The 23,664-nt window shown below is 34.1% G+C and overlaps 7 protein-coding genes across 11 annotated transcripts in view; 1 reads left to right on the forward strand and 6 right to left on the reverse strand.

Moving 5' to 3' along the window:
• Positions 1 to 2,860, forward strand: part of Arl4 (ADP ribosylation factor-like 4) — an 86,645-nt gene extending 83,785 nt beyond the window's left edge. For all 4 annotated transcript variants that reach the window (XM_073091141.1, XM_073091140.1, XM_073091142.1 and 1 more), the window contains exon 4: positions 1,048 to 2,860. In XM_073091141.1, the coding sequence (XP_072947242.1) occupies positions 1,114 to 1,743 (630 nt within the window). In that variant the 5' untranslated portion in view covers positions 1,048 to 1,113 and the 3' untranslated portion in view covers positions 1,744 to 2,860. The remainder of the gene's footprint in view (positions 1 to 1,047) is intronic.
• LOC140755809 (uncharacterized) lies at positions 2,645 to 4,757 on the reverse strand. Its single transcript, XM_073091134.1, has one exon. The coding sequence runs from the start codon at positions 4,617 to 4,619 to the stop codon at positions 2,991 to 2,993; it is 1,629 nt and encodes a 542-aa protein (XP_072947235.1). The 5' UTR covers positions 4,620 to 4,757; the 3' UTR covers positions 2,645 to 2,990.
• Positions 4,728 to 6,622, reverse strand: LOC140755808 (uncharacterized). The gene has a single exon (XM_073091133.1). The coding sequence runs from the start codon at positions 6,620 to 6,622 to the stop codon at positions 4,853 to 4,855; it is 1,770 nt and encodes a 589-aa protein (XP_072947234.1). The 3' UTR covers positions 4,728 to 4,852.
• A 192-nt stretch (positions 6,623 to 6,814) lies between these two features.
• LOC140755812 (uncharacterized) lies at positions 6,815 to 8,398 on the reverse strand. Its single transcript, XM_073091138.1, has 2 exons — positions 7,332 to 8,398; positions 6,815 to 7,228 (listed from the first exon to the last, which is right to left on the reverse strand). The coding sequence occupies exons 1-2, from the start codon at positions 8,166 to 8,168 to the stop codon at positions 6,815 to 6,817; spliced, it is 1,251 nt and encodes a 416-aa protein (XP_072947239.1). The 5' UTR covers positions 8,169 to 8,398.
• A 185-nt stretch (positions 8,399 to 8,583) lies between these two features.
• LOC140755813 (testis-expressed protein 47) lies at positions 8,584 to 12,003 on the reverse strand. Its single transcript, XM_073091139.1, has 6 exons — positions 11,627 to 12,003; positions 10,985 to 11,152; positions 10,345 to 10,521; positions 9,763 to 9,918; positions 9,280 to 9,436; positions 8,584 to 8,850 (listed from the first exon to the last, which is right to left on the reverse strand). The coding sequence occupies exons 1-6, from the start codon at positions 11,696 to 11,698 to the stop codon at positions 8,684 to 8,686; spliced, it is 897 nt and encodes a 298-aa protein (XP_072947240.1). The 5' UTR covers positions 11,699 to 12,003; the 3' UTR covers positions 8,584 to 8,683.
• Positions 12,004 to 12,144: 141 nt separating this feature from the next.
• LOC140755811 (ATP-dependent RNA helicase p62) lies at positions 12,145 to 15,786 on the reverse strand. Its single transcript, XM_073091137.1, has 5 exons — positions 15,500 to 15,786; positions 14,223 to 15,152; positions 13,573 to 13,805; positions 12,839 to 13,017; positions 12,145 to 12,402 (listed from the first exon to the last, which is right to left on the reverse strand). The coding sequence occupies exons 1-5, from the start codon at positions 15,550 to 15,552 to the stop codon at positions 12,235 to 12,237; spliced, it is 1,563 nt and encodes a 520-aa protein (XP_072947238.1). The 5' UTR covers positions 15,553 to 15,786; the 3' UTR covers positions 12,145 to 12,234.
• Positions 15,787 to 17,932: 2,146 nt separating this feature from the next.
• LOC140755810 (ATP-dependent RNA helicase p62) lies at positions 17,933 to 22,814 on the reverse strand. Of its 2 annotated transcripts, none has more exons than XM_073091135.1 (6): positions 22,741 to 22,812; positions 22,497 to 22,572; positions 20,164 to 21,183; positions 19,744 to 19,982; positions 18,755 to 18,933; positions 17,933 to 18,498 (listed from the first exon to the last, which is right to left on the reverse strand). In XM_073091135.1, coding segments are annotated over exons 2-6 (1,617 nt in total). In that variant the 5' UTR covers positions 22,499 to 22,572; positions 22,741 to 22,812; the 3' UTR covers positions 17,933 to 18,321. The 2 variants fall into 2 exon arrangements, 1 of the variants encoding a protein (XP_072947236.1); XR_012103841.1 differs by lacking the exon at positions 17,933 to 18,498 and adding an exon at positions 19,139 to 19,655 and having other exon boundaries at positions 18,792 to 18,933; positions 22,741 to 22,814.
• Positions 22,815 to 23,664: the final 850 nt, after the last annotated feature.

Consider the following 23,664-nt stretch of genomic DNA (forward strand, 5'->3'; position numbering starts at 1 on the left):
AAGGACTTGTGGTATTTTGGCGGAGTTCTCGAGAGAAGAGGCATTTACAATTTCCAAAATTTGGCGCTTACAAAAGATTAAAGAATGATACGAGTATATTTGCACTCAATTAAGATAGTGCTCAATAGTCTCTCATAATAAATAGACACAATTAGCTTTGGGAGTTACAAAACATATTTAATTCTTTACATGAAGGGCTATGGAATACTTATCACACCTAAGATAATTACGATTCTTGTATATATTTTTTTTTTAAATTCGATATTGCGGATTGCTAGCAACATCATGTAACGTGTCATAGCTTGAATAATGAACAAGTCCATACGACAACATAAATAAATCATCGTAAAGTGCTCAATTACAATTTAGACGTTTAACGAAAGAAATATTACGTAAACGCCAAGTTTGCTTGTTTTGTCTACAAGGCGACCTTGCTCTGCTTTTAACGTAACAAAAAGTTTTTTAGTTGTTAGCAAGTTATCATTAACATTTTTCATGTAAATTTAATGTCGTAACCGCTAATTTCGTAACAATGGCTTTAAGGGTCAATCTACGAGTAAGTCAACGTTCGAATGCCAACGAGATATTTTTTAAAGATTGAATTTCAATATGATCTAATTGATTCATTTAATTTAATTAAAAATTACTAACTTACTATATATATAATAAATTACTATACGTATAATATTCTCTGATTGGCACATGCACATACTCGTATTTCCATAATATTCCTATAAGCTTAAACCCTTGATGCTTCAAAATAATAACGAGGGTAGGTTGCCAAAATTACTCATTTAGCTGGCTCGATAGTCCTCTAGTTTGTACTGATGAAAACTACTAAACTAATAAAATCCTACTAAATTAATAAAACTTGTTTACAAGATTTATTACTCTTGTTGGCGTCATCGGTAACTATTTCCATTAATGATTACATATTTACCCCTGGAAATAAGTGCCATAATTTACGTTTTAAACCCGTAAGACCGTACAGAGTTAAAATACTTATAATTTGTTCATATATTGATATTGAATTCTTTTACATTCCAGGTAAAGGCCTCTGCCCATGATGCTGCGTTCCGATGAAAGTGTCAGATAGTCGCCCGCCGCAGCAGCATGGGTGCAAATATGGGCAAGAACTCGAGCCTGCTCGACGCGCTGCCTTCCACTCAGGGCACGCTCCACGTCGTGATGCTCGGCCTCGACTCCGCCGGTAAAACCACCGCGTTGTACCGGCTCAAGTTCGACCAATATCTTAACACCGTCCCTACTATTGGCTTTAACTGTGAGAAAGTCAAAGGCACCATCGGGAAGTCCAAGGGCGTAAACTTTCTTGTGTGGGATGTCGGTGGACAGGAAAAACTCCGGCCACTCTGGAAATCGTACACTCGGTGTACTGACGGTATTATATTCGTATTAGATTCAGTCGACGTAGAAAGGATGGAAGAAGCGAAAATGGAACTGATACGTACGGCGAAGTCGCCGGACAATACGGGAGTACCGATACTCGTACTCGCAAATAAACAGGACCTACCAGGGGCGAAAGAGCCACGAGAATTAGAGAAACTGTTAGGTTTGCATGAACTAGTTTCTTCTCCACACGGTTCGCGAGACGCGCACGCCTGGCACGTCCAACCGGCTTGTGCAATAACTGGTGAAGGACTCCACGAAGGCCTAGAAGCCCTCTATGAGATGATACTCAAGAGAAGAAAACTAGCGAAGCTACAAAAGAAACGGGTCAGATAAACTGCCGTAAAGCGAGCTCTACGGTTAAAGTTTGTTAAGTTTATTTGTGTAACTTAGAAGAGCATAAAGGAACTGATGGTTGGATGTTTTAGTAATGTCCACTATAGAAACACCAAATATTGTTTTAACTATAGATGTGTAACGTCTTATGAAAGTATTCCATCATTATATTGCTCAAATTATACTGAACATTTGAAGGAAACGAATGATATTTTGATAAAATTAATTTAACACTAGTCATTTTCTTTTGAAAATAGCTAGATAGGTCGAAATTAACAGTATAAAACACAGATTAGTCAAATGTTATAATATAAATACACCCAGAGACTACAAACAGCCTTACACACGAATCGGTCTATAACCTTGTATGAAATTCACATACGTACAGAAGAAACATATAAGCAACTAAAGTAAAATGTGGCTCACAAAATTCTGTGGGACCATTAATGTTACACAATATAATAGAGTAAAGAGTTTTAATGTAAACATTTTTTGAATATTTGTGACCGTGACGAACGACTTAAGTATGTAGATAACTGGCATTGCGTGTCTATTAGAATTGCACCTTTTATCATGAATAGTATAATAAATTGTGTGCGCTTTAAACATTTTTAGTGTTTTTTACTAAATTATTACATAAATAGTAAAATATGGTTTCATTTATGGTCACTTATTGTTCAAAATCTTGAAGCTTTTATGTTCAAAGAGGCTTTAATTTAGATCGCTTTGTTTTTGTAAATAAAATGTAAATAGATGCTATAAATGTTATCTAAAAATGCTAGCTGCAAAATGGTTGATTTATATCGATAAACATTTTGTTAAAAATATTGCTGTTAAAATTAAATTTTGAAAACTTTAGTTTGCAATTTCAGCAATGTTCTTTCTGTTAATAAAAACAACATTTTGAAATCATTTGTTTATAGATAGCGTATTGGTAGATATTTATTTATTATAGTGGATTAATGTAAGTTAAATGTAAACCCCTATGTATTATTAATAAAGCTTTTACCAGAGTTTATGTTACTCATCTTGTAAATATGTAAATTCCAAGTAGATATTCGTCAATACCAAGAAACCAAACATTTATATGAGTAGGTAATATACATTTTGTTAAAAATATATTTGTTTTATTATGTATACATCATGCATATGATAATTATATTGAGTTTTACGAAGAAACAATGTTTTTATTATAAACTACCAAAATGAAAGTGTTCAAAAATTAATAAGACCTAAGTAACAACTGTCTATGCAACTTCATTATCCTGATTTGAATCAATATTAAGACTCTGCAGATACAACGCAGGGTCTTCATTACTTGTCCAATCTGTAAATAAATGTAAGTATTCTATTTCAGCTTCAGTTAAACTTTGGTGACTAATTTTGCATACGCGAGATTCAGAAACATTGGATTTCACTCTTTGCCGATGAATATTGTTAGAATTTACAGTCGCTTCTTGGGAAGGAAGATTATGTGCTTTAAGCAAATCCCTTTGCAGTCTATGGAAGAGACGTAATTCCTTAGCAGCATATCTTGCTTTAACTATCTTTATTTTATTAATTTCCATGCATTTTTTCATAGCTTTACGAACTGTGTTACTCTGGATTGTGTCCAAGCGTTTTGAATAATCCATATACATCGATTCAATACCTTTAGCCATTGCTATCATATCCATATTCATCGGTTTCTCAAGAAACACCTTATCATAACAAAACTCAAGGTGAATAATTAATTTCAAAACTTCAGGCGTAGCAATGCTTTCGTAGAAACATCCATTCAATATTTTGAAAAACTGTTCCTTTAACTGAGCACAACGTTCTTCGCAAAATCTTAGAAGACCTTTAAACTCTTTGATAGATGCCTCGATAGCGGCGCTGTCTTCCGCAATTTTTTTCTTAAACATTCGTATTCCATCTTTCATTGACTTTTTGTGGGGACCAAGTTGCTTTTCACGACGAAAATGATACAATTGTTGCATCTCCATGCCATTGAATACATCTACCAACTCGTGTGGATCAGTAAAATATAATACTGGTTTCACAAAGGAGCTAAGACATTCCTTGCGCATTTTCTCAAATATAACAACAAAGTTATCTTCATCGTTAGAACTACCAAAATCAAATCCTTTAGCTTCAATTTCGATTGATCGAGCAAATTCTCTATTATTGGAACGCCACATTGGAGGGGAAAGATAATACAAAAATCGACCGTACTTCTGTTGTAGGCTGTATTTATAATCCAGGCCTATAAGCCGCGATATGATTGTAAAAGACTCATCTCCTAAATTCTGCAATTCAGATATTTTTGCATCTAATTTTACGTTTAAGTTTTCTCCTTCTTCTAATAGATTCATTGACTTTTGATAATCTTCCATTATAAATTTATCAAAAGCTTTCGTTTGCTCAGAAAATCGTTGCAAAGTTAAATCATACACATTATTTTCAATTCTAAAATTGATAATAGTATTGAAAATAGTATCTTTCTTGTAACCAATTTCTTGTACAGTTCGTAAACGTCCGTTCAATAATATTTTTTCCGATTTATAAAGAGGAATGTACGGAGCTATCTGTGAATGACGTCTCACATTCACGATTTTGAAAAACTCTTCATCATAGTCCGTAACAGCGTCAACTTTACACAAAGCATTATCTATTTCGTGCAGTATTTTCTCCATTTCCACGTTTCGAACTTTGTATCTGTCATAAATTTTTACTTCTAATTGTTTTAGGAATCGTTCTTTATTTTGTTTCTTTATATATGATTTGTACGGTAACAGCAATTCTCCACGCTGTATATAATTCCTTGGTAAAGAGTACTCAACCAAACTCTTTTTAAAAGCACCAGTACTAGCTCGTCTTTTAAAGTTTTTAGACATCTTGAACCGTATAAATATCTTGGCCCGAGTTGTCGGGTAAAATATTTAACGACAATATATAGATATCAATCTGGTATAAAATATAATTAGAAAGAAAACACGGCCAACTAGAAAACAGTTTGTAATAAATAGATTAAATACAAAATATTTTTAAAAGATGAACACAATAATTTCATTCTACAGTTGAAAAGAAGCATACACAAAAAGTAACATTGAGATATGTAGAAAAAAATCTAAGGTATAACCGACTTACGTGGCACCCACTCAAAAGCAGGTTTCACATAATCATAATATTCTTTAAGATAGGGTGTCGGATTACTTCCCTCACACCATTCCGTAAACATTAACAGCCCATCCTTCTCTTCTGGGCTAATTTTATATTTTTTAGGTTTTGCGCGTTCGCCAGTTTGCATTTCAAATTTCTTTTTTTCAGCAATAGCTAATGCAATTCTACTCTTTTTATCCACAAACTTTTTTAATACAGGTCTAGTATATTTAGCCGGAGGTAAGAACGCTTTATTCATAGCATTTGTCATCTCACGGAAGGCTCTCAATTCACGCTGCGCTTTATAAGCATCTCTCATTGTTTTCAAATCCTGTGCAAAGAAATCATTTCTTGCTTGATTGACTATCTTAAAATCTAATGAATCCAATCGTAAATTATAATCTTCATACATAACTTCTAAAATTTTCATTGGATCTTGTAAACTCTGGTGCCCTTCCTCACATTTCCCAAAGATTTGTTCATAGACATATTCGATACAAATTTTTAGTTTAAGTGTAGTAGGACTAGCAACACTATCATAAAACGTAGTATTTAAAATTCTGAAAAACTTTTGTTGCATATGATTTTCATTGTAATTTTCTCTGGCGATTTCATTATTAATATAATCAATATAGTATTGGAAATAATCAAGCTCTTGTATTGTAGAATGTTTAAGTTGCTTAATTCTTTCTTGTAAAATTCGAAAAGGCGCGTCAGTTTTTGAAAGCTGTATTAAATACTCTCGACTTTGTAATTCCATGGTACGGAACAAATACAACATTTCTTCAGGATCCTTAAAATATAAATGTGCTGGGTAAGGATTTTCGAACTCAATTTTAGCCACCTCAATCATTTTATCAATATCCATGGTCTCTACTAAATCATTATCTGTCATGAACTCTCCTTCTTCGAATTGGATTGATTGAATTTTGTCTCTCAAATTTTCATCATATTGCTGTCGCCACGATAAAGGAGCAACAAATATTAAGTAGCTTCGATAAATTTTTAGTACGTTTCGTATGGCATCCAATTTAAACAAAATATTATTTAAAATAGTTAATTTGGATACATATCCAAGAAATTCAGAATTTTTTGCAACTAATTCCGCGTAAACTTTTTCAGCTTTTGAAACTTTGACACACGACTTCTTGTAATCCTCGGTAAGAAATCTTTGAAAGTTTTTTATATGCTGTTTAAAGTTAACTACAATTTCGTCGTGCTCTTTAATTTCTTCTGCTAAACTCTGTTCTATTTTCATAATGAGATCGCGTCGGTATCCTATTTGTTGGCGGTTCATTGCATAGCTTCGAATGTTATTCACATAGACTTTTATATCATCAAAGCAACGTAAGGGTCGACCTTCAATCACTGTGTAGAACTCGGGATGAATTTCCACCACTGCCCTTACATCATCAGGAGGTTCCTCGAGAAAAAGTCTTTCTGATATATCCCTAGTGGCTGCAATCCTTAAATTATCTTTCAAATGCAATGGCTGAGCTAATCTATTTCTGCTTATTAACTTTTCTTTTCGGTCACTATATTTTATATAAGATAGTAACTTTTCAGATCGTGGTAAGTGAAACGGTGATATCGTTTTTTTCTTATCCTTGCCTTCTTTTACAGCATGTTTACGATTTGCAAAATAGTGTTGAGTATTTGGTACATAGCGTCGTCGAAATATGATATCCAATGTTTTCAATGGAACCATTGGCTTGCGCTCTTCCTTGAGGCATGACATTTTAAGTTGTATACAAATACAAATCCAAATTGAAAATAAAATCTAACATGCATATATCAAATTCTTAATAATATGACATCAAAGATCTTTGACGTATGTCAAGAATAACTATTCTTCTTATTATTATCATTAACCAGATTTAGTTAAGACAGAAAAAGTACATTTAAATAATGTTGATGACTATTACTATACTCAATTAAAAATATTTTTTCGTGAAGGCTCATAAGAGGATTTTAAACGTCTGCTCAATTTGTCTACATCTCTTAATAATTTGCTCGCATTCTCAGCTTGTTTCACTTCTTCGGCTCCAAACTCGTATGTTTCTTTTTCAATGGCTTTTATTTTATCGAGATCAAAACCTGACAAATCTAACATTAAGTTATTGTACTCTCTTTCAAGGGATAAAGTCATTTCCAATGAACTCAGGTGTGTGTCATTTGGAGCGATTAATTGTTCGTATGCAAATTCCACATAGTTAAAAATTTGCAAAGCAACATCTGATGAAACCAAATATTGTATCTTTTCTTCCAAAATTTTGAAAAATACTTCTTTTAGTTCAATTTCCCGACCTTCATTCCACGCAATGACGTCTTTTATCTCATTTATCTGTGAAGAAATACACATAATATCTTTTATTGTGCCATGAGAATATAAATCATTATGTTCAGTATGTTTTACAAAGAACACATAACATTTAAGGATAACATACCTTTTGTTGGATGTAGTCCAACTCAACACTCAATGACTTTTTCAAACTATGAAGAGACTTTAAAAATTTGTTCTTCTCTGAATTGAGTTCTTCAGTAACTAGTAAGTAATTTAAATTTTGTTTCTCCAATAAACCAAAAATAGTAAGTAACTGTTCTGGAGTTTTAAAATATAAGCACGGCGGTGGTAACTTCTTAAGCTTATCAGCTATTAGTTCTTTATCAATTTTACAAAAAATATCATTGTGCATAGTGAAAAATTCTACATTTTCCGTAACCAGGTTTATATTTTGACTCTGTTGCCACAATATTGGTGACGCTCTATGGAGAAACGTTTGAAATGATATCATGATTTGCAAAGACTCATCAATGTATTGTAGTTTCGATTTCAGCGATGACAATTCATAGTTAGCTTTCTTATGTTCTTCAGTTTCGTTAACTAAGTCTCTAGCTAAAGTATCTGACTTGCGCATTATAGCAATCGTTTTATTATTGTCGTCTGCCAAGAATTTATCGAAGCTGTATTGGTACTCTTCGAAATGTTTTGATGTAGTCTCATAAATTTTCCGCTCGGTTTCCATTTCTCTGTTGATCCGTAATATTTCATCTGTGAGAAAACCGTAAAGTGTTCTTTTCAAAGCGATATTTTTAATATTTTCTTTATATTTATGAATAGACAAATTAGGTCTGATCGGTCTTCCTTCCACTGACGAATAAAAATCAGGGTCGACATCAATTATCGTTTTCACATCACTATTTTGTTCTATTGGTGGAAGCTTAATATTTGATACTGGCCTTCTGGACTTTTTTCTTATTATCTTCTTTCCTATATTATCCATTTCGCGCGCACGTGTTTAACTCACGAAAGACTCTATCGTGATAGTGCTTGTTTCAAAGTTTTTTCAAATTAGTTCGATATTGCTATAGAAACACTATCAGCATAATATGTTGCATAGTAACGTGAAATTTTAAACCGATAACAAAACACACATATTGGATGCAGAACTGAAATACGCGTTTTTAAGTAGAATGTATTTTTATCTAAAATCACAAATGTGATATAATAGATATTGTGAAACACATTCTATAGTAAAATCAATAAATGATAATGCGGTTATTGCGACACTAAAATAACGACAACGATTGACAAAATAACAATAAAAAAATCGCGGCAAATTTTATGACTACTCAGGACAATATTAGTGTTGAAGTTAAAGTACATACTTGGTAGATACCTACACAGCGAGAACACAGTGGACAAGGATGCGCAGTGCGCAAAAATTGTATTAATTCCAAAATACCACACAGTTTAGCGATACCAATTAAATATTTATTTCCTAGGTATCTTAATGTCCTAATCACTGGAACTCCCGCTCTGTTCCTCTCGCTCTTCGTCCTCCACCGCCTCCTTCTTGACTTGCTCCCATGGCATCACAGGGAGAGGCTCCACGAACGAATCGTCGATCTTCAACTTGTAAAGCAGGCGAGGAGTGAATTGGGTTGGTAGAGGCCACACTTGTTCTACGGAATAGACGTTGTATGGTTAGAAATGTAGGCACAGTAAACATAGATTCAATTATCCGTGAAGACTATTTCAAATATAGGTAATTATGTATGCAAGAATATGAGTGGAGCAATATTGGAGGTATTCTTGGAATTTAGTACTTTTTTGATCGATCAGGGGTGCGTAGCACCGCACGAGAAATAATTTGGTTCTCCTGCTTTGGTATGTCTGCTCTACCAAATATTACCGTAAAATAGGAACAGGCGTGACATTAGTTCCTCAAGTACTAAATCACGGAAAGTTCTAAAACCTTTGATATTTTTTCCAAGAATATGTCTGGAAAATTGCTACTTAAGCGATAAAAGCATCCGTATCTTTTCATATAAAGAATTATTTATAATTATAAGAATTTATTTATATTCTTTGTTCTTCTTTCACACACTTACCGAAGTAGAACACATAGTCGTCCACACGTCGATGTAAGTGTACCACATGGCGAAGATCAAGAATATGCTGCGACTGGAGCAAGAAGTCCAACAGGGCGACCTCTGGTAGCACTTCCATCTTGTGATCCGTTACGCTCAATGTGTCGAATGACGTCATCTTTAAAAGGTTTGTTAACTAACTTAACTAAGTAACGTACCTATATATAATGTATAAGACGTCATAATACATATACACAGACTATCATAAAAATGGAACAATAAGGTCTCTGCATAACTTTCTTTGATTATTTTTTTCTCTCTTACATATTACCTTACATATTCTCAAGAAGAAAACTATTGTACCTACTTCTGAAAACCTAATTATAAAACAAACCTTAGATTTAATATCGTACTAATAAACCTATAGACAATAACAAGTAGATGATTTAAACTTATCGGCACTCTAATATCATTAATATTTTTATTCAGTTAAACAGTACGAACCGTTTCGTCAGCTTTCACAAGGGCGCAAAGTCTTGTTAACTTGTCCAGGCAGATTCGCAGTTGTTCCATATGCTCAGCCAGGGGGCCGAATACATCCAGATTTCCAACCAGCGAAGGTGGTCGGGCCGTTAAAGCACGCCACCCATCAAACAGTAACTGGTAAGAGATAATTATGCCTAGAATTAATCTACAAAACTAAGAATTGAATTGACAGGTGGTACCTAAAGACTAAATTAAAAATATTTTTAAGTACATAATTATCTTTTGCCAATTTCATCATGAACAGCAGGAGTCGGTTTGATAACAGATAGTGTGATTAAAATCACTTAGAACCTGTATTCCATTTTTATCTGATGAAATGTATTCATAGACATAAATGATAGATAAATTGACTTCATACGATGGTTTGACTGCTCTTTCACATCATTGCATATAGCTTTCAAATATATAAAACAGGAATCCTGTCTAAAATCAGTCACAAATGTAATCAAAAACGATTTCTTGCAATAAAAACTAAATCAAGATAAATAGACAAAATTTAAATAGGTACCTACAGATTTAATTTTAAATTAAGATACCCACAGTTTTTATAGAGTGATATACTATCAGCAGTTTCAGTCGCTTGAGCATTTTTCTGTCAGACTTATGTTGTGGATCTTCTTCTGTTTCAGGAGTATCGTGTTTCTTCATCATCTTGACCCACTCTTCTTCTCGATGGAAAAGAAATCTTAAATGCCTGTGTACTGTGTCTTCCGAGCCCTGTATCGAAAATAAACAAATAACCATTACGCTGTTTGTCCATCCACCACCGATGCCGAGCCGATACCGATAATTAATGACGGCGCCGAAGTAGCGTACATACATTTGCTATAGCAGCTTGTCCACCAAACCCGAGCACCGTCATCCCATAGTAAATGTCTGTGTACGCTACTTCGGCGCCGTGATTAATTATCGGTATCGGCTCGGTGATGGTGCAGTAGACAAACAGCGTTACTGTCCCACTGATAGCACTGCACTGACCTTGTAGAACATTATAGGATAAATTGGGATATACGTTAACAGTAAGCAGTCAATCTTTGGATTTCAGAGGATAGCAGCCCAGGAATCCTACATAAGATTTAAATACATTACGGAGAAAATCCAAATATCTGTGTTAGTGTATTACTGGGCTGCAGGTCCATTAGCTATTTTTTAATAAAGATAAACTTAAATTTATACTTGCCTCTACGATATGAACAAAATAGCTGTCGTATACCAACAATAGGCCGTTCACGTGAATATCGCAATAACCCGAGTTAACATCGTAAATAGTTTCCTGAAATTGTTTTAGTAATTCTTGTCTGCTTAGCGCATGTTCACCTATGTATATCATTCTAATGGCGTAAGATTTCTGAAAATTTTAATTTAATATTATACTTAATTCAATATGTTTTCTCCGGGCATGAGTTGTTAAATTAGCGTATAGTCAAACTTGTTTAAAATTCAACACCAAGTAAGTTATTCAATAAGAGATGGCGCCACACGATGCTGAATCATGCTATTGAAGTTTTCTACACACCATGCTTATTATACATACATAAGTTCTGAGATAAGACCATCGTAGCGCGGGCAGACTTCTAGCCTGATTATCACGAACATGATCACCTAGCCCGACGGGGATCCCTCGTTGCCAAATTATTAAGAGATATTATATCTCTCAGTAAGTATCTGAATTTGAAACAACGCATAGCTTTTCCCAAAATAAAGTCGAAAAGGCTATCCTTCAGACAAGGTCACAACTCATAGTGTTGTTACAAGATTGATAAACTTAAGTGTTCTTAAAACAGCATTAAGTATATTTATAAATTAAGTAAAAAGTACTAACCAATCCCGCATTTTCAAAATTTTCCTCTACAACGTCTAATACGGATCGGACATCAAGATCTGGTAACGCCATGCTGCTTATCTTTTATCTATCATATGTACCGTTTATGTAAAAGGTACTCTGTACATAAATTCATTTTGAAGAGAGTAAAACTCAACACATCGCTTGTAAACACTAAAAACGTCAATCAATACCATAGAAACCGCAAATAATTCTACCCACCTACGGTAGCGTGGTAACAAAAACATACATAAAGATAAAAAAATCACTTTGACAGATAAAAAATCGGTTGTTGGTATTAATCAAAGAGTATAGTAACCTGTATAGTAATGTATAAAACCTATGGTATTAATCTTTATTCAGGCTTTTTCATTTATGCCGTTATGAATAATTTACAAAAAAAAATGATCATGGATTGATTGGTAGAACTTCTTCAATACAAATCAAGAGGTGAAATTGTATAATTCCTTATTTACTACTTGTATATTTAGATCACATATGGGTAGTTAAAAAAATACTTTCTTTTACTACATTTTTTATTTCCTTAACATATACATGTTGTATAATAACATTATTCAACTAAATTTCTACTAAATAGGCGTGTAACATTAATAATAACGTTCATTGTAACTCCCGAATTTATCTCCCCATTTTCTCGACGAATAGTTTGGTCGTGGTTTCCACCCAAATTTCCTGGGCTTGAATTTTTGTGTCTGTTTCTTCTCCTTAGTACTATCGTAGTTCTGGGCCATCAACTGCAAGTCTTCTGGTATTTCCTGGAAACAGTATAAACACTTTAATAATATATGATTTTAGACTAAAATTATCGCGGAATTGAGACATTTTATTATATAACGGGTACTCACGATATGCGTTTTTTAATAATATATTTCAATTAAACATCATAATATAATGAAGAAATAATTAAGAATCACTTGAGTTAATTCACATATTACCAATAAGAAGATTCTTGTCATATTTTTTAAAATTTATATATTTATTATAGGAATGAGCTTGTAATTCACCTGAAGCTAAGAGACATATTGTATACATATTTATAAGGACTGTAGTCAGCCTCTGTTAAGTATTAGGAGTTTACCACATCTTAATTGTGAAGTCCTCTTCAATTATTACATTAAACCTTATTTTAACAGTAACTACAAACCTTGACAAAGATCACAAACTCAAACATAAACGCTATGGCATAGTTACCTGATTAGCTTCCTTCAACACTGCCATAAGGCTCTTGGCCTGTCTGGCATCATCATTGGTGAGTATAGTATGTGACTCTCCTTTGTTCTCTTGGCGCCCAGTACGACCAATCCTATGAATGTAATCTTCAGATGTGTTCGGAAAATCGTAATTTATAACGTGCGTCACACCTTCTACATCTGAAAAATCGAGAATAAAATGATATACTTAAGTGAATAACTATATTTTGCAAGGTTATAAATGGGTATACAAATTAATAATAATTTTTCAGTTACATGTATACATACTATAAGAACCCTACTTCACTGGGACATTACATCAGTATCTCAAACAACATAGCTCAGGCAATTGCATTACAGTCTACTTGAAGTGGTCCATAACGTCCAAACTTTAAAGCAATACTCAATTAAACCTTGACAACCATCAGATTCCAGACTTATACACTGATTAAACTTATATAGCTAGAACAACTGGCTTGCATATCAAGTTACTAATAATAAATAAGCCGTTAGATACCAATTTTTTTTAAACAAATGCATTAGCAACCCCATTTTATTTACCCCGGTATGACATACTTATGTTACTTTAAGAGTTATTTCAATTTCAAAAAGGGAATAATTAAGATATGATTGGATACAAGACTTTTATTTAATTTGGATTCAGCCCATGTGTGGTGGAAGACCACATGTGAACTGATGTTTCTGATAATAAAAGCATAAAGATTGATGTCCTACCAAGTCCTCTGGCAGCAACGTCCGTTGCAACTAATATGTTGGTCTTTCCGGACTTGAACTTATTTATGATGGTGTCTCTTTGCAGCTGTGTCTTGTCACCATGAATGCCGACAGCAGGCCAACCATTCCTACGTAGGATCATTGTCAAGCTGTCCACAAATCTCTTTGTATTTGTGAAAACTAAAACTTTTCCTATGCCCTGTCCGCATATATCGTGCATTATTGCCTTGAACCTGTAATCAGAAACATATAAAATTACATTTTGAATCAATACATCAAAAAATTTGAAAATTTGATTTGAGTAAAATCTTCTCTTAACAGCAGAGTAAATCATTACTGATTTGTATTTTGCCATACTGGTGTGTGGTGTAGGGGATAGAAAGAATTCACATTATGCAATCCAATGTTATATACGGGAGTATACAATAGATTATAAGACAAACTCCAATTCTATTTACCAATGGTAATTATGCAAACAATAAGTATTTTACAAATAGAAAGTTGATATCTAATATGGGCCCAAAACAAATTGAAAAACATATAAAGCACCAACATTAACCTATTCATTAAACAAAGACATGTATAATCACAAGTGTTCCTATTAAATTATTCATCTACATCACTCATTATAGTTATATGATTTTACTCACTTGTCCATTTTCTCTTCTTGATCACAAATATGCACATGTTGTTCAATATTGTGATTTGCTGACAGTTCCGTAGAACCAACATTAACCTGCACAAACTCTCCAAGATAATCCTTAGCAAGGTGTTTGACTTCCTTGGGCCATGTCGCTGAGAACATTAAAATCTGTCTTTCCAGGGGCACTTCTTCCAATGCATCCCTTATTTGTGGCTCAAAACCCATATCAAGCATTCTGTCGGCTTCATCCAACACAACATAGGTGCATCTGCTCAGAGTTGTGACTTTACTATTGATAAAGTCGTTCAGCCTTCCAGGGGTTGCGATAAGGATGTCGACACCGCGTTGTAATTCGTCCGCTTGCCTAGCTCTGCTGACGCCTCCATATATACAAACGCACCTGATGTTCATGGACTTCTCAAAGTTCTTTGCCACTTCTTCTATTTGCCTTGCCAGTTCTCTCGTTGGAGCCAGCACCACCACCCTTGGACCCCTGCCCCTTTTTCCTTTGTTTTCTTTTAAGTGAACCACTGCTGGTAAAAGATATGCCAGTGTTTTACCAGTGCCGGTTTGTGCAATGCCAACAAAGTTTTTTCCCGACAGAGCTACTGGCCATCCTTGTGACTGTATTACTGTAGGTTTAACAAAACCTTCCTCCTTCAAGAAGTTCTTTATGTAATCGGGAAATTTACTTGTCTCTAAATCTTTAAATGGCCCGGGAACATCATCACCGATTATGGTTATGTTATGTTCACTGCAATACTCTGCATCAACATCTTGTGCAGCTTTCACAGAATAGAATCTTGTTTGGGCAGAAACCGCTCTTAATTGTTTTATGAGGGATTTCTGTACATGTGTGGAATATTGAACATTGTTCACTTTTGCCAAGTTACCTACACTGCTACTTGCTTTTATTTGTTTAACATTTTGATTGAGGCTGAAAAATCAATGCATTACATAACATTATTTTATAATCATAGTGTAAATTAATATTAAAGTTTTCACATGTCCAAAGCTTTATCAATATTATTAAATTTATTTATATTATTTTGTACCACTGTTTAGTCTATTAATATTTAGAAGCATTCTAATCTATAAGTATTTAAATACATAGTCATATATGTATAGATAAACTGCATTGTGCATAGCTACACTTAATTTACTAAGATTGTCTCACAGTAGCATCACATGATAAACAGAATTACACAATACTTTCATGTATATATATTTTGTATTGTATATGTACTACTCATATAAGATTCAATCCAGATTTAATATACTTACAGCTTAATTAAATCATTCCGCCTTACAAAACTTGCGATGCACGTAAAAGCCATAATATCGTTATTTGCGCAATATTTGTATTATTTTACTAAATAAAGATTCGTAAACTTTGTGTACTCAATTTCACTTTAGGCTAACAACTCCATCCTTTTTAGCTACTTTAATTATTACCAATATCAAATTCTCATATCTTTATTTTTAAGTTCTAAGCTCTAACCTCAATTCCTAACCAAGAAAACACTGACATTTGCGATTTCCATGAGTGGAACCTGGAGGGATATTTTTTAATTGGAAAAGTCGCTATTTTTCACTATAGACTGCCACAGAATAATTAATATGTTTTTATAATCTGTACTAAAAGTCTATGCCCGTGGGGCCATAAAACGTGCTACGATAATCGTGTATCGATCCGAAAACATAGATACTAATCTATGTCTTAAAAGAAAAATCATTTGATAAAATTAAGATTTATCTGAAGATAATTGGTTCGCTGGGATAATCTATACTTATAATAAATCTATAGAGAGGTCAATTCTGTACTTAGGGATCGATACTGATGTCAAAAATGCAATCAGCAAAATTTTTGTCCGTCTGTCTGTCTGTATAACCGTTATAGATACAAAAACTACTCGACGGATTTTAATGAATCTTGATACAATTATTTTTTGAGCTGGTTATAGTTTTTTTTTCATCACGCTACAATAGGAGCAGAGCAGTGAAGGGAAATGTTGGGAAAACGGGAAAAGTTACTCCATTTTTTAAGCTTCAGTCGCGTGTGCAACCTCAGGGTGTTTTTAATATCGTGCGTGTTACACCACCATGACGTTACACACGCGCGCGGGATTGACCCGCACGCGGAAATTTTCACGCAGCGTGTGACACGCTAGTCCACGATCTAGTTTTCTGCGGGCTGCTGTGCTATGTGGTTGTGTACAATGGACAACAAACTAAAAAAGCTATTGATCATATACTTAATTTATAAAAGACGAAATAAGAAGACAAGGTCGCAATATGGCCTGTTATTTGAAAAGAGGATTCTTGCTGGAACGTTTGTTACACATTATAGAAAATTACGAATGAATGAACGGAAATTTAAGTTACCATGGGATTTATCCCATAAGCAAAGTTGCAGATGTACTTCAATAATAACACGTTCCGTGTCAATTTTCATTTTTGATTTATCTGTACTACGCAGTACAAAATTGACCTCTACAGTTTTGCACGACTCATGATGCGAAGCATCAGAGAGTGCTTTACGATCGAAAAAATTTTTTTGCTTCATTTTGGCGGCTATTTTTATTATTATAGCCTTGATAGTTTACGGAATCAAGATATTTTGCATACTATTGTCGAGATAATTTAATGGAGATTAATACCATACTTTTTAAAAATTGATTTACTGCAATAGAATTGGAAAAAAACACTAAAATAGGTCAAAAAAAATTCCTGTCCGTCATGTGTGAAACCTGAAAACACTGTAACTTTTGAAAAAATCCATCATTTGAGTTAAAAAAAAATTAAAAAATTCTAATCGACGATTGTAGGTCACTGAATGCGAATGATTAATTAATTCAGTGTCGTTTAATTGCAATTAATAAAAAACGAAAACTACAAGTCTGTATATCTATAGATATTATGTACATTTATTCCTCCAGGGGCGCTTGTGCAGTACCTTCTTCCTACTACAGCTGTTTTTTCGGCAATTAATTTTGAACGACTTAAGTTTTTTTATTTTTTTTTTATTTTTCATAATTTAATGAGCATTATGAGTCATGCACTTTTGGATTTTCCAAACTTTATTATAAATATAGATTAAGCTTTTGATATCTGGATTTTGCTGGTTATTAAAACTGTTGGAAACATGAAACGGAGTGAAAATTTTATTTCAGAACAAGTTGCCGAACGGACTCCCGCACAAGTCCCTACATATTTGTCGAACGGACACGAAATGCAACTAAGTGGGGCAGTGGGCGCGCTGCGCACTACACGCACATCTTTACTGATATGGTATGCCTACTAGGTTATAGTGTTTAATCTATGGGTATGCCTGTGTAGTGTAATCAAACAACTCAGGCGCGCAGAGGGCGTCTTTATAGTCCGCGCCAAACTACTAGTCAGCTCTGAATATAGAAACGACTCGCATCACCATAGAAAATTGTATGACTGACTGCACCTGCTCGCAACTTTAGAACGGACTTGCAGTTTGGCGCGGACTATACCTATGCATACTTTTGACAGGACCCTTCAGTGATAACCTGTATGAAAACTGCGCTTGCGCAGCTAAACTTGCGTAGTGCAGGAGCGGCGCATATCAGGTCACAGGATGTCACTACATATATGTACATGAATGTAATCTATTCTCAAGTCTCAACAAATTTGTACGCACCTTTGACGTACTTCTTGAAATTTGGACAAGGAAATAAAATACGTATATTTTATTACGAATAATTTTATTGTTATGTTCTTAGTAAAAAGAAACGTTTGGAATGATAGTAAAATATTTTTGGCAGTTGCTTCTCGAAACGGGAAACTAACATATTGTAATCATGAGTCAATTTGAGATTTAACGTAATGTGTATTTTAAAACTAACCTCCTTTCTTACTGAAATATCACAGCAACAAAAAATACTTCATAGCATTTTACTACACAGTGAAACGTCGATTATGTTAATGAATATAAATAAATACGTAAAGTACATTTAAAAATGATGTTTCATATTTTCTCATCATAAAATTAGAGTCACATACATCTTAATTAAACACTCACACAGTTGTACTCCTATGAGAATTGGCTACTTAATTAGGTGTTACAATTAAATAAATTAATATTCGTTAAATCTCTTATGACCACCACCATGGCTACTGCCGCCCCTGCCGAAATTCGATCCCCGCCTAAAGCTACCGCCACCGCCACGTCCTCCTCCATATCGGTTTCTATTCCATCCGCCGCCGCCTCCGCCGCAACGCTCAGCCATCGTTTGTAATTGTGGGTTCACCACCTAACAGAACAAAAGAAAACCTTGATTACATATAAAAAATATTAGAAACATATCCATATGTGTAATTTGATTATAATCATGTCACAACATCTGAGGATGGGATCCAGACAAATATAATGTGGACACCGAAGGCATATAGCTGTATCTATGTACCTCATACTTGCATTCATGTCACGCTATTGAAAAACGTACCCATGCCAAAGGTATGAGGAATAATTGAAATTAAATAAACTTTTGCGTAAATATAAATACTGACCTGGTTAGCCTCTTGTAGTACTCCTACAAGGTCTTTGGCTTGGCGGGAATTTGAGGGGGTAAAGAACGCATATGAAGTTCCTTTTGATTTTGAACGTCCCGTTCGGCCAATGCGATGGATATAGTCCTCAGATGAATTTGGGTAATCAAAGTTAATAACGTATTTAATTCCGTCCACATCTGTAAGTAAAATATCAATTAATATATACATACTTCAAAAGTTTTATTGAAAGGTTACCACGACGTGGTAGTTCAAGAAAAGCTTAGAACAGATTAGATAATTAATTTACAAATGTCATAAAAATCTGTTACAAACTTAGTAATGAACAATAGGTATTTATTCGCTTTTTAATCACTTATGGTAACTCACAGCCGTATTACTTACATGAATGAGTTACAAAGAGATACGTATTACAAGTCTATATTTGCCTCTCACTCAGAACCCTGGAGTCTTGCTAAGGGTGCGTATAGATAAATTAAGAAGATCCTTTACAAAGCTTATTCATTGCCCCCTTGAAAACTCCAATGTGGCCGAAACAGAAAACCCTTGACCTCTTGCCGATCATTTCAACCCGTGGTCAAGTTTTTCAACGATGCACTGATGTGTTTATTCCGTCTTATCATTTCTCAATATCAATTACTCAAGAAAGTGCATCACCAGGTTTTCTTCAACTCTCAAGTGTATCCGAATTTACGGACATACCATCAAGCTTTCCGGCCGCGGGTCCAATCTCAGTGAAAGGCACATTTGAGGCACCATAAAATGACGAGTTATTGCATTCTCAACGTGATAAATACCACTGCATCTGACTAGTCTGTTTATCATATAATCCAGTGCAGTAACATTCCCAATAATTTAGGGAAGTAATCAAATAGAACACAATAACTTTCCGCCAGTGCCTCTGAAATATAAAAACAAATATTATGACAACATAAACATATATAACATTGAAACATAATTCATTGGGTTTGTGTAAACTCAACACATACCAAGTCCACGAGCTGCAACATCAGTTGCAACGAGTATGCTGGCGCGGCCTTGTTTGAACTGATATAGAACTTCATCCCTCTCTTGCTGTGTTTTGTCCCCGTGCATGCACACTGCAGGCCAGCCATATCGTCTGATATTTCTGGTTATATTTTCAACTTTCCTCTTGGTCTCAACGAATATGATTGTCTTGGCGCCAGGTTCTTGACTTTGTCCGATTTCTTGTAGTAAAACATTTAGTCTGATGAAAGAAAATATGGTTAATGATTTCTATATTACATAAAAATAATAAAAAAATTGTTATATTGTTCAGATCTTCTTAGAGGATGTTCTACAATTAAAATCAATTCATTAATCATTTAAAAAGAAATCATCATGATCACAAATGTGTCTACTCAATGTTAAAACAATACAAAACCTACTTGTTTTCCTTCTCATGTTCTTGGCATACATCAACAATTTGTAAAATGTTGTGGTTTGCCGATAGTTGTAATGATCCAATATTGATTTGCATGTAATCGCCCAAATAATCCTCTGCCAGTTTTCTTACTTCTTTGGGCCAGGTTGCAGACCACATCAAAGTCTGTCTATCGGGCCGGATTTGTTCAATGATCTTCCTTATTTGAGGTTCGAATCCCATGTCTAACATTCTATCAGCTTCATCCAACACCAAGTAGGTGCATCGCTGTAAATTGGTTGTGCCCCTCTCTAGGAAATCAATTAACCTTCCAGGTGTTGCAATGACAATCTCTACACCTCTCTCTAAATCACGAGCCTGTTCCCTCTTAGGAGCTCCACCAAACACGCAAGTGTTACGAACGTAAGCCGCATTACCGAAATCGGTGGCAACTTGTTGTATTTGTTGTGCTAACTCCCTAGTGGGGGCCAGTACAAGGGCAATGGGTCCATCGCCTCGCCTTATGGGCTGTTGGTTATTAATGTGTACAATAGCAGGTAGAATGTATGCTAATGTCTTCCCGGACCCAGTCTGAGCTATGCCAACCAAATTTTTTCCAGACATAGCTATGGGCCACCCCTGAGCTTGAATAGGTGTTGGATCTTTGTATCCACTGCTTTTAATAGATTGCATTACGTAATCGGGGAAGTTAGCTTCCTCGAAATGTTGAATGGAATTTGGTACTTTCACCCCACTCACTGTGATTTCATGTGTATTTCTGTACTCTTCAACTTCATATGCAGATCTGTTCAATACAGATTCGTGTGGGTTGTAGAAATCTTTGTTGAAAGGTTGAAGAGACATTGTGTCCCAATTCGGGCGGCGCATATTTTGGCCATTGGCGAAATCTTTTTTATTCCCAAATCCGCCACTGCCTCCAAATCTACCACCACCCCCTCCAAAATTAGAACCGCCATTGCTGAACTTGCTTCCTCCAAACTTGGAACCCCCGCTTCCACCGCGGTTATTGTTCCAATTCCCTGACCTGACAACAAAATATAATAACTAAGTACTTTAAATCACGAAATTTCAGAGAAATTTAAGCTTGAAATGATAGTGAATAGTAACCTTGGTCAAGTAGTCTAAAAATAGTAACATCACATAATTGTTTCTTTTAACTATACGGAAATATTTAGTCAAAAAAGGCTTAGAATTTGTTATTGGTCCCTAAAGAAAACCTAATAAGCTCTAGTCTAATTTATTTTTATTTAATTATAAGGTTTAAAGTTTCGTTAATATCGTAATAACCGCAACCACTAAATAATGGACATGATATTTCAGATTTAATCGTACTAATTTATTCAACATTTTAAAGATTCAACACATGTGTAAAACGTGAGTCATTAAACCAGTTTACACACGTGGCTTCAAAAACGTGATATCGATAACGTACTGTGTCAAACGCGTTCGTAGAACTTGATAAGTATTTAATCATTTCTGAGAACATACTATACGTTAAAAGCGGGTTTACGTACTTTGGCTGCCTGCCTTATGGTGTTCCGAAAATACATTTGAATTTAGTACCTATAGGTTTTACCAAAAATTCCACCGAAAAATCAAATCAGTAATATTCGAAGTTATTTTTTATTTTTTAAAAGTTCTTTGCTCGTATTCGCTTTTGAGCCCAATTGACAACACTTAGATCATAACGGCATACATCTAAGTGGTCCGGGTAAAATTAGGTTAATTCATTTCAATTATTCATGTGAGAGAGTTCGTATTGTATTTATTGAATCTAAAATTTAGTGTTGAATGTTTTCTATATCGCATTTTAAAGTGACGAATTGCAAATAACTGTTCAATAAGGTATCAGTGATGACGTCAAACCACGAATCTGCGGGGTGTAGACGCTAAACTCACGCATGCGCACTGCCACTGACGCAATATGACGATTGGATTATTGATTTTCGTCGAATAATAACGTTAAGTACAAAACGTAGGTATACAACCAACAATTTTAGCTTAGCGAAACTAAAATAATTACCAACAGAACTCAATATGGCCGCACCGACGCTAGGTTTGGTTATAAGGCAATTAAATTAAAAGGGAAAAAAATAAACTAATATCCGTAAAATAATAAAGTAAATACATATTTACGTACAAAATAAGAGCATTTTAATGAAATATCCTTAAGCTAAACACCACCAGTTAATATAATTATATCAGATTCCACAAAAATTAGTTGATGGACGGATGAGTCATTGCATCTTTCCTATGAAGGAAAGAAATAAAACGAACATGAAATAAACAAAAATCTATGAATATAGTGAAACATGCATATAAAATATAAATACTTACATTTCAGGCGGTGTGTTCTAATCAAAGATGGTCTTGATTAATACAGATGTATTTCTTCAATTTAAGCAGGGTCTATCTGAAAATAGCAAAGAGTAAATTGCTTGAAAATCACATCACTTCATGTAACACTGCTAATATGCACGTTTTAATTCATTAGAATTTAAACAAAAATAATAGTTAAAATTAAAATAACGTACAAGTATGAAAATTATTAATTTTCCGACAACAAAATACACGTCCTCACCTTGACCGCTGCTTTTGTGAAAGAGAAATTTTAACAGAACCATAGACCGTACTAGTGCGAATGAATGATTTTTCTAGGGTTGCTATATACAAATCTTCAAAAAGTTACTATAATAAAGGTTAATAGTATCGAGACGGATACAAAAATTATTATAAAGCTCTGTTATTATGCTACACATTGAATAAGCATCACTGGATAATTGTCTTAAGTGTTAAAATTAAAAACAAAACAGAATCCCTAGAGAAAGGTTTTCCAAGCATATATCAGTCAAAAATGCTAACTCCGGAGGCTCCAGTTTCAGATGAAAATTTTGGGGTATTTCAGAAGGTATAAAATAATCCATCCATCATCTTTAAAGTATTGAACCAAACTTGTGCCAACTTGACCGTCCTAACTGCTAGTCCGCTCTAAAGTTGTTGCGAGCAAGTGTAGTCAAACAATTTGCTATAACGACGCGATTCATTTCTATATTCAGATCGGACTCGCAGTTTTACGCGGACTATACACAATGCTAAAGAATAACAATACCAATATAATATATAGATATTATATTGGTATTGTTATTCTTTAGCAGCAACTTCAAAATTGGTAGTATTGGAATAGTCCAATACTACCAATTTTGAAGTACGTGTGTATATGTTTACTTAAGAATAATAAAAACTTAAAATAAATCAATTTAAGGTAAAATTTTATATTACATCGATATCAAGCATCAATTATTAAATTAACTAATAAATTAGTAGCTTATTTGTGTATATGGCAAACGTTAAATGAACGAATGATTAAAGTAATAAGTTGAAAACATAGGTTATCAGATTTTAAATAAAATTGTTAAAAATTAAAATAGTAAAATATTAAATAAATTGTTTTCGTAAATCTTTTTTATCATTATTATATGCTCAATTGGCAAAATTGGAAATAGAA

Source organism: Epargyreus clarus, unplaced genomic scaffold (genome assembly GCF_041222505.1).
Source record: "Epargyreus clarus isolate Ecla_fem2 unplaced genomic scaffold, WU_Ecla_fem_2.2 ptg000034l, whole genome shotgun sequence".
Taxonomy (NCBI): Eukaryota; Metazoa; Arthropoda; class Insecta; order Lepidoptera; family Hesperiidae; genus Epargyreus; species Epargyreus clarus.

What these genes read in the sequence shown, in the direction of transcription:
- LOC140755812 (XM_073091138.1), bottom strand. Translation starts at nt 8,168, where the DNA reads ATGGATAATATAGGAAAGAAGATAATAAGAAAAAAGTCCAGAAGGCCA. An exon ending in TGGACTACATCCAACAAAAG is followed by an intron (nt 7,229 to 7,331) that starts GTATGTTATCCT and finishes ATTTCTTCACAG; the next exon opens with ATAAATGAGATAAAAGACGT.
- LOC140755808 (XM_073091133.1), bottom strand. Translation starts at nt 6,622, where the DNA reads ATGTCATGCCTCAAGGAAGAGCGCAAGCCAATGGTTCCATTGAAAACA.
- LOC140755811 (XM_073091137.1), bottom strand. Translation starts at nt 15,552, where the DNA reads ATGGCTTTTACGTGCATCGCAAGTTTTGTAAGGCGGAATGATTTAATT. An exon ending in CAAGAAGAGAAAATGGACAA is followed by an intron (nt 13,806 to 14,222) that starts GTGAGTAAAATC and finishes TTCTGATTACAG; the next exon opens with GTTCAAGGCAATAATGCACG. An exon ending in TGTTGAAGGAAGCTAATCAG is followed by an intron (nt 12,403 to 12,838) that starts GTAACTATGCCA and finishes TACTGTTTCCAG; the next exon opens with GAAATACCAGAAGACTTGCA.
- LOC140755809 (XM_073091134.1), bottom strand. Translation starts at nt 4,619, where the DNA reads ATGTCTAAAAACTTTAAAAGACGAGCTAGTACTGGTGCTTTTAAAAAG.
- LOC140755810 (XM_073091135.1), bottom strand. An exon ending in GAACATGAGAAGGAAAACAA is followed by an intron (nt 19,983 to 20,163) that starts GTAGGTTTTGTA and finishes TTCTTTCATCAG; the next exon opens with ACTAAATGTTTTACTACAAG. An exon ending in TACTACAAGAGGCTAACCAG is followed by an intron (nt 18,499 to 18,754) that starts GTCAGTATTTAT and finishes TTGTTCTGTTAG; the next exon opens with GTGGTGAACCCACAATTACA.
- LOC140755813 (XM_073091139.1), bottom strand. Translation starts at nt 11,698, where the DNA reads ATGGCGTTACCAGATCTTGATGTCCGATCCGTATTAGACGTTGTAGAG. An exon ending in ATTTTGAAAATGCGGGATTG is followed by an intron (nt 11,153 to 11,626) that starts GTTAGTACTTTT and finishes TAAAATTTTCAG; the next exon opens with AAATCTTACGCCATTAGAAT. An exon ending in CGACTATGTGTTCTACTTCG is followed by an intron (nt 8,851 to 9,279) that starts GTAAGTGTGTGA and finishes TCTATTCCGTAG; the next exon opens with AACAAGTGTGGCCTCTACCA.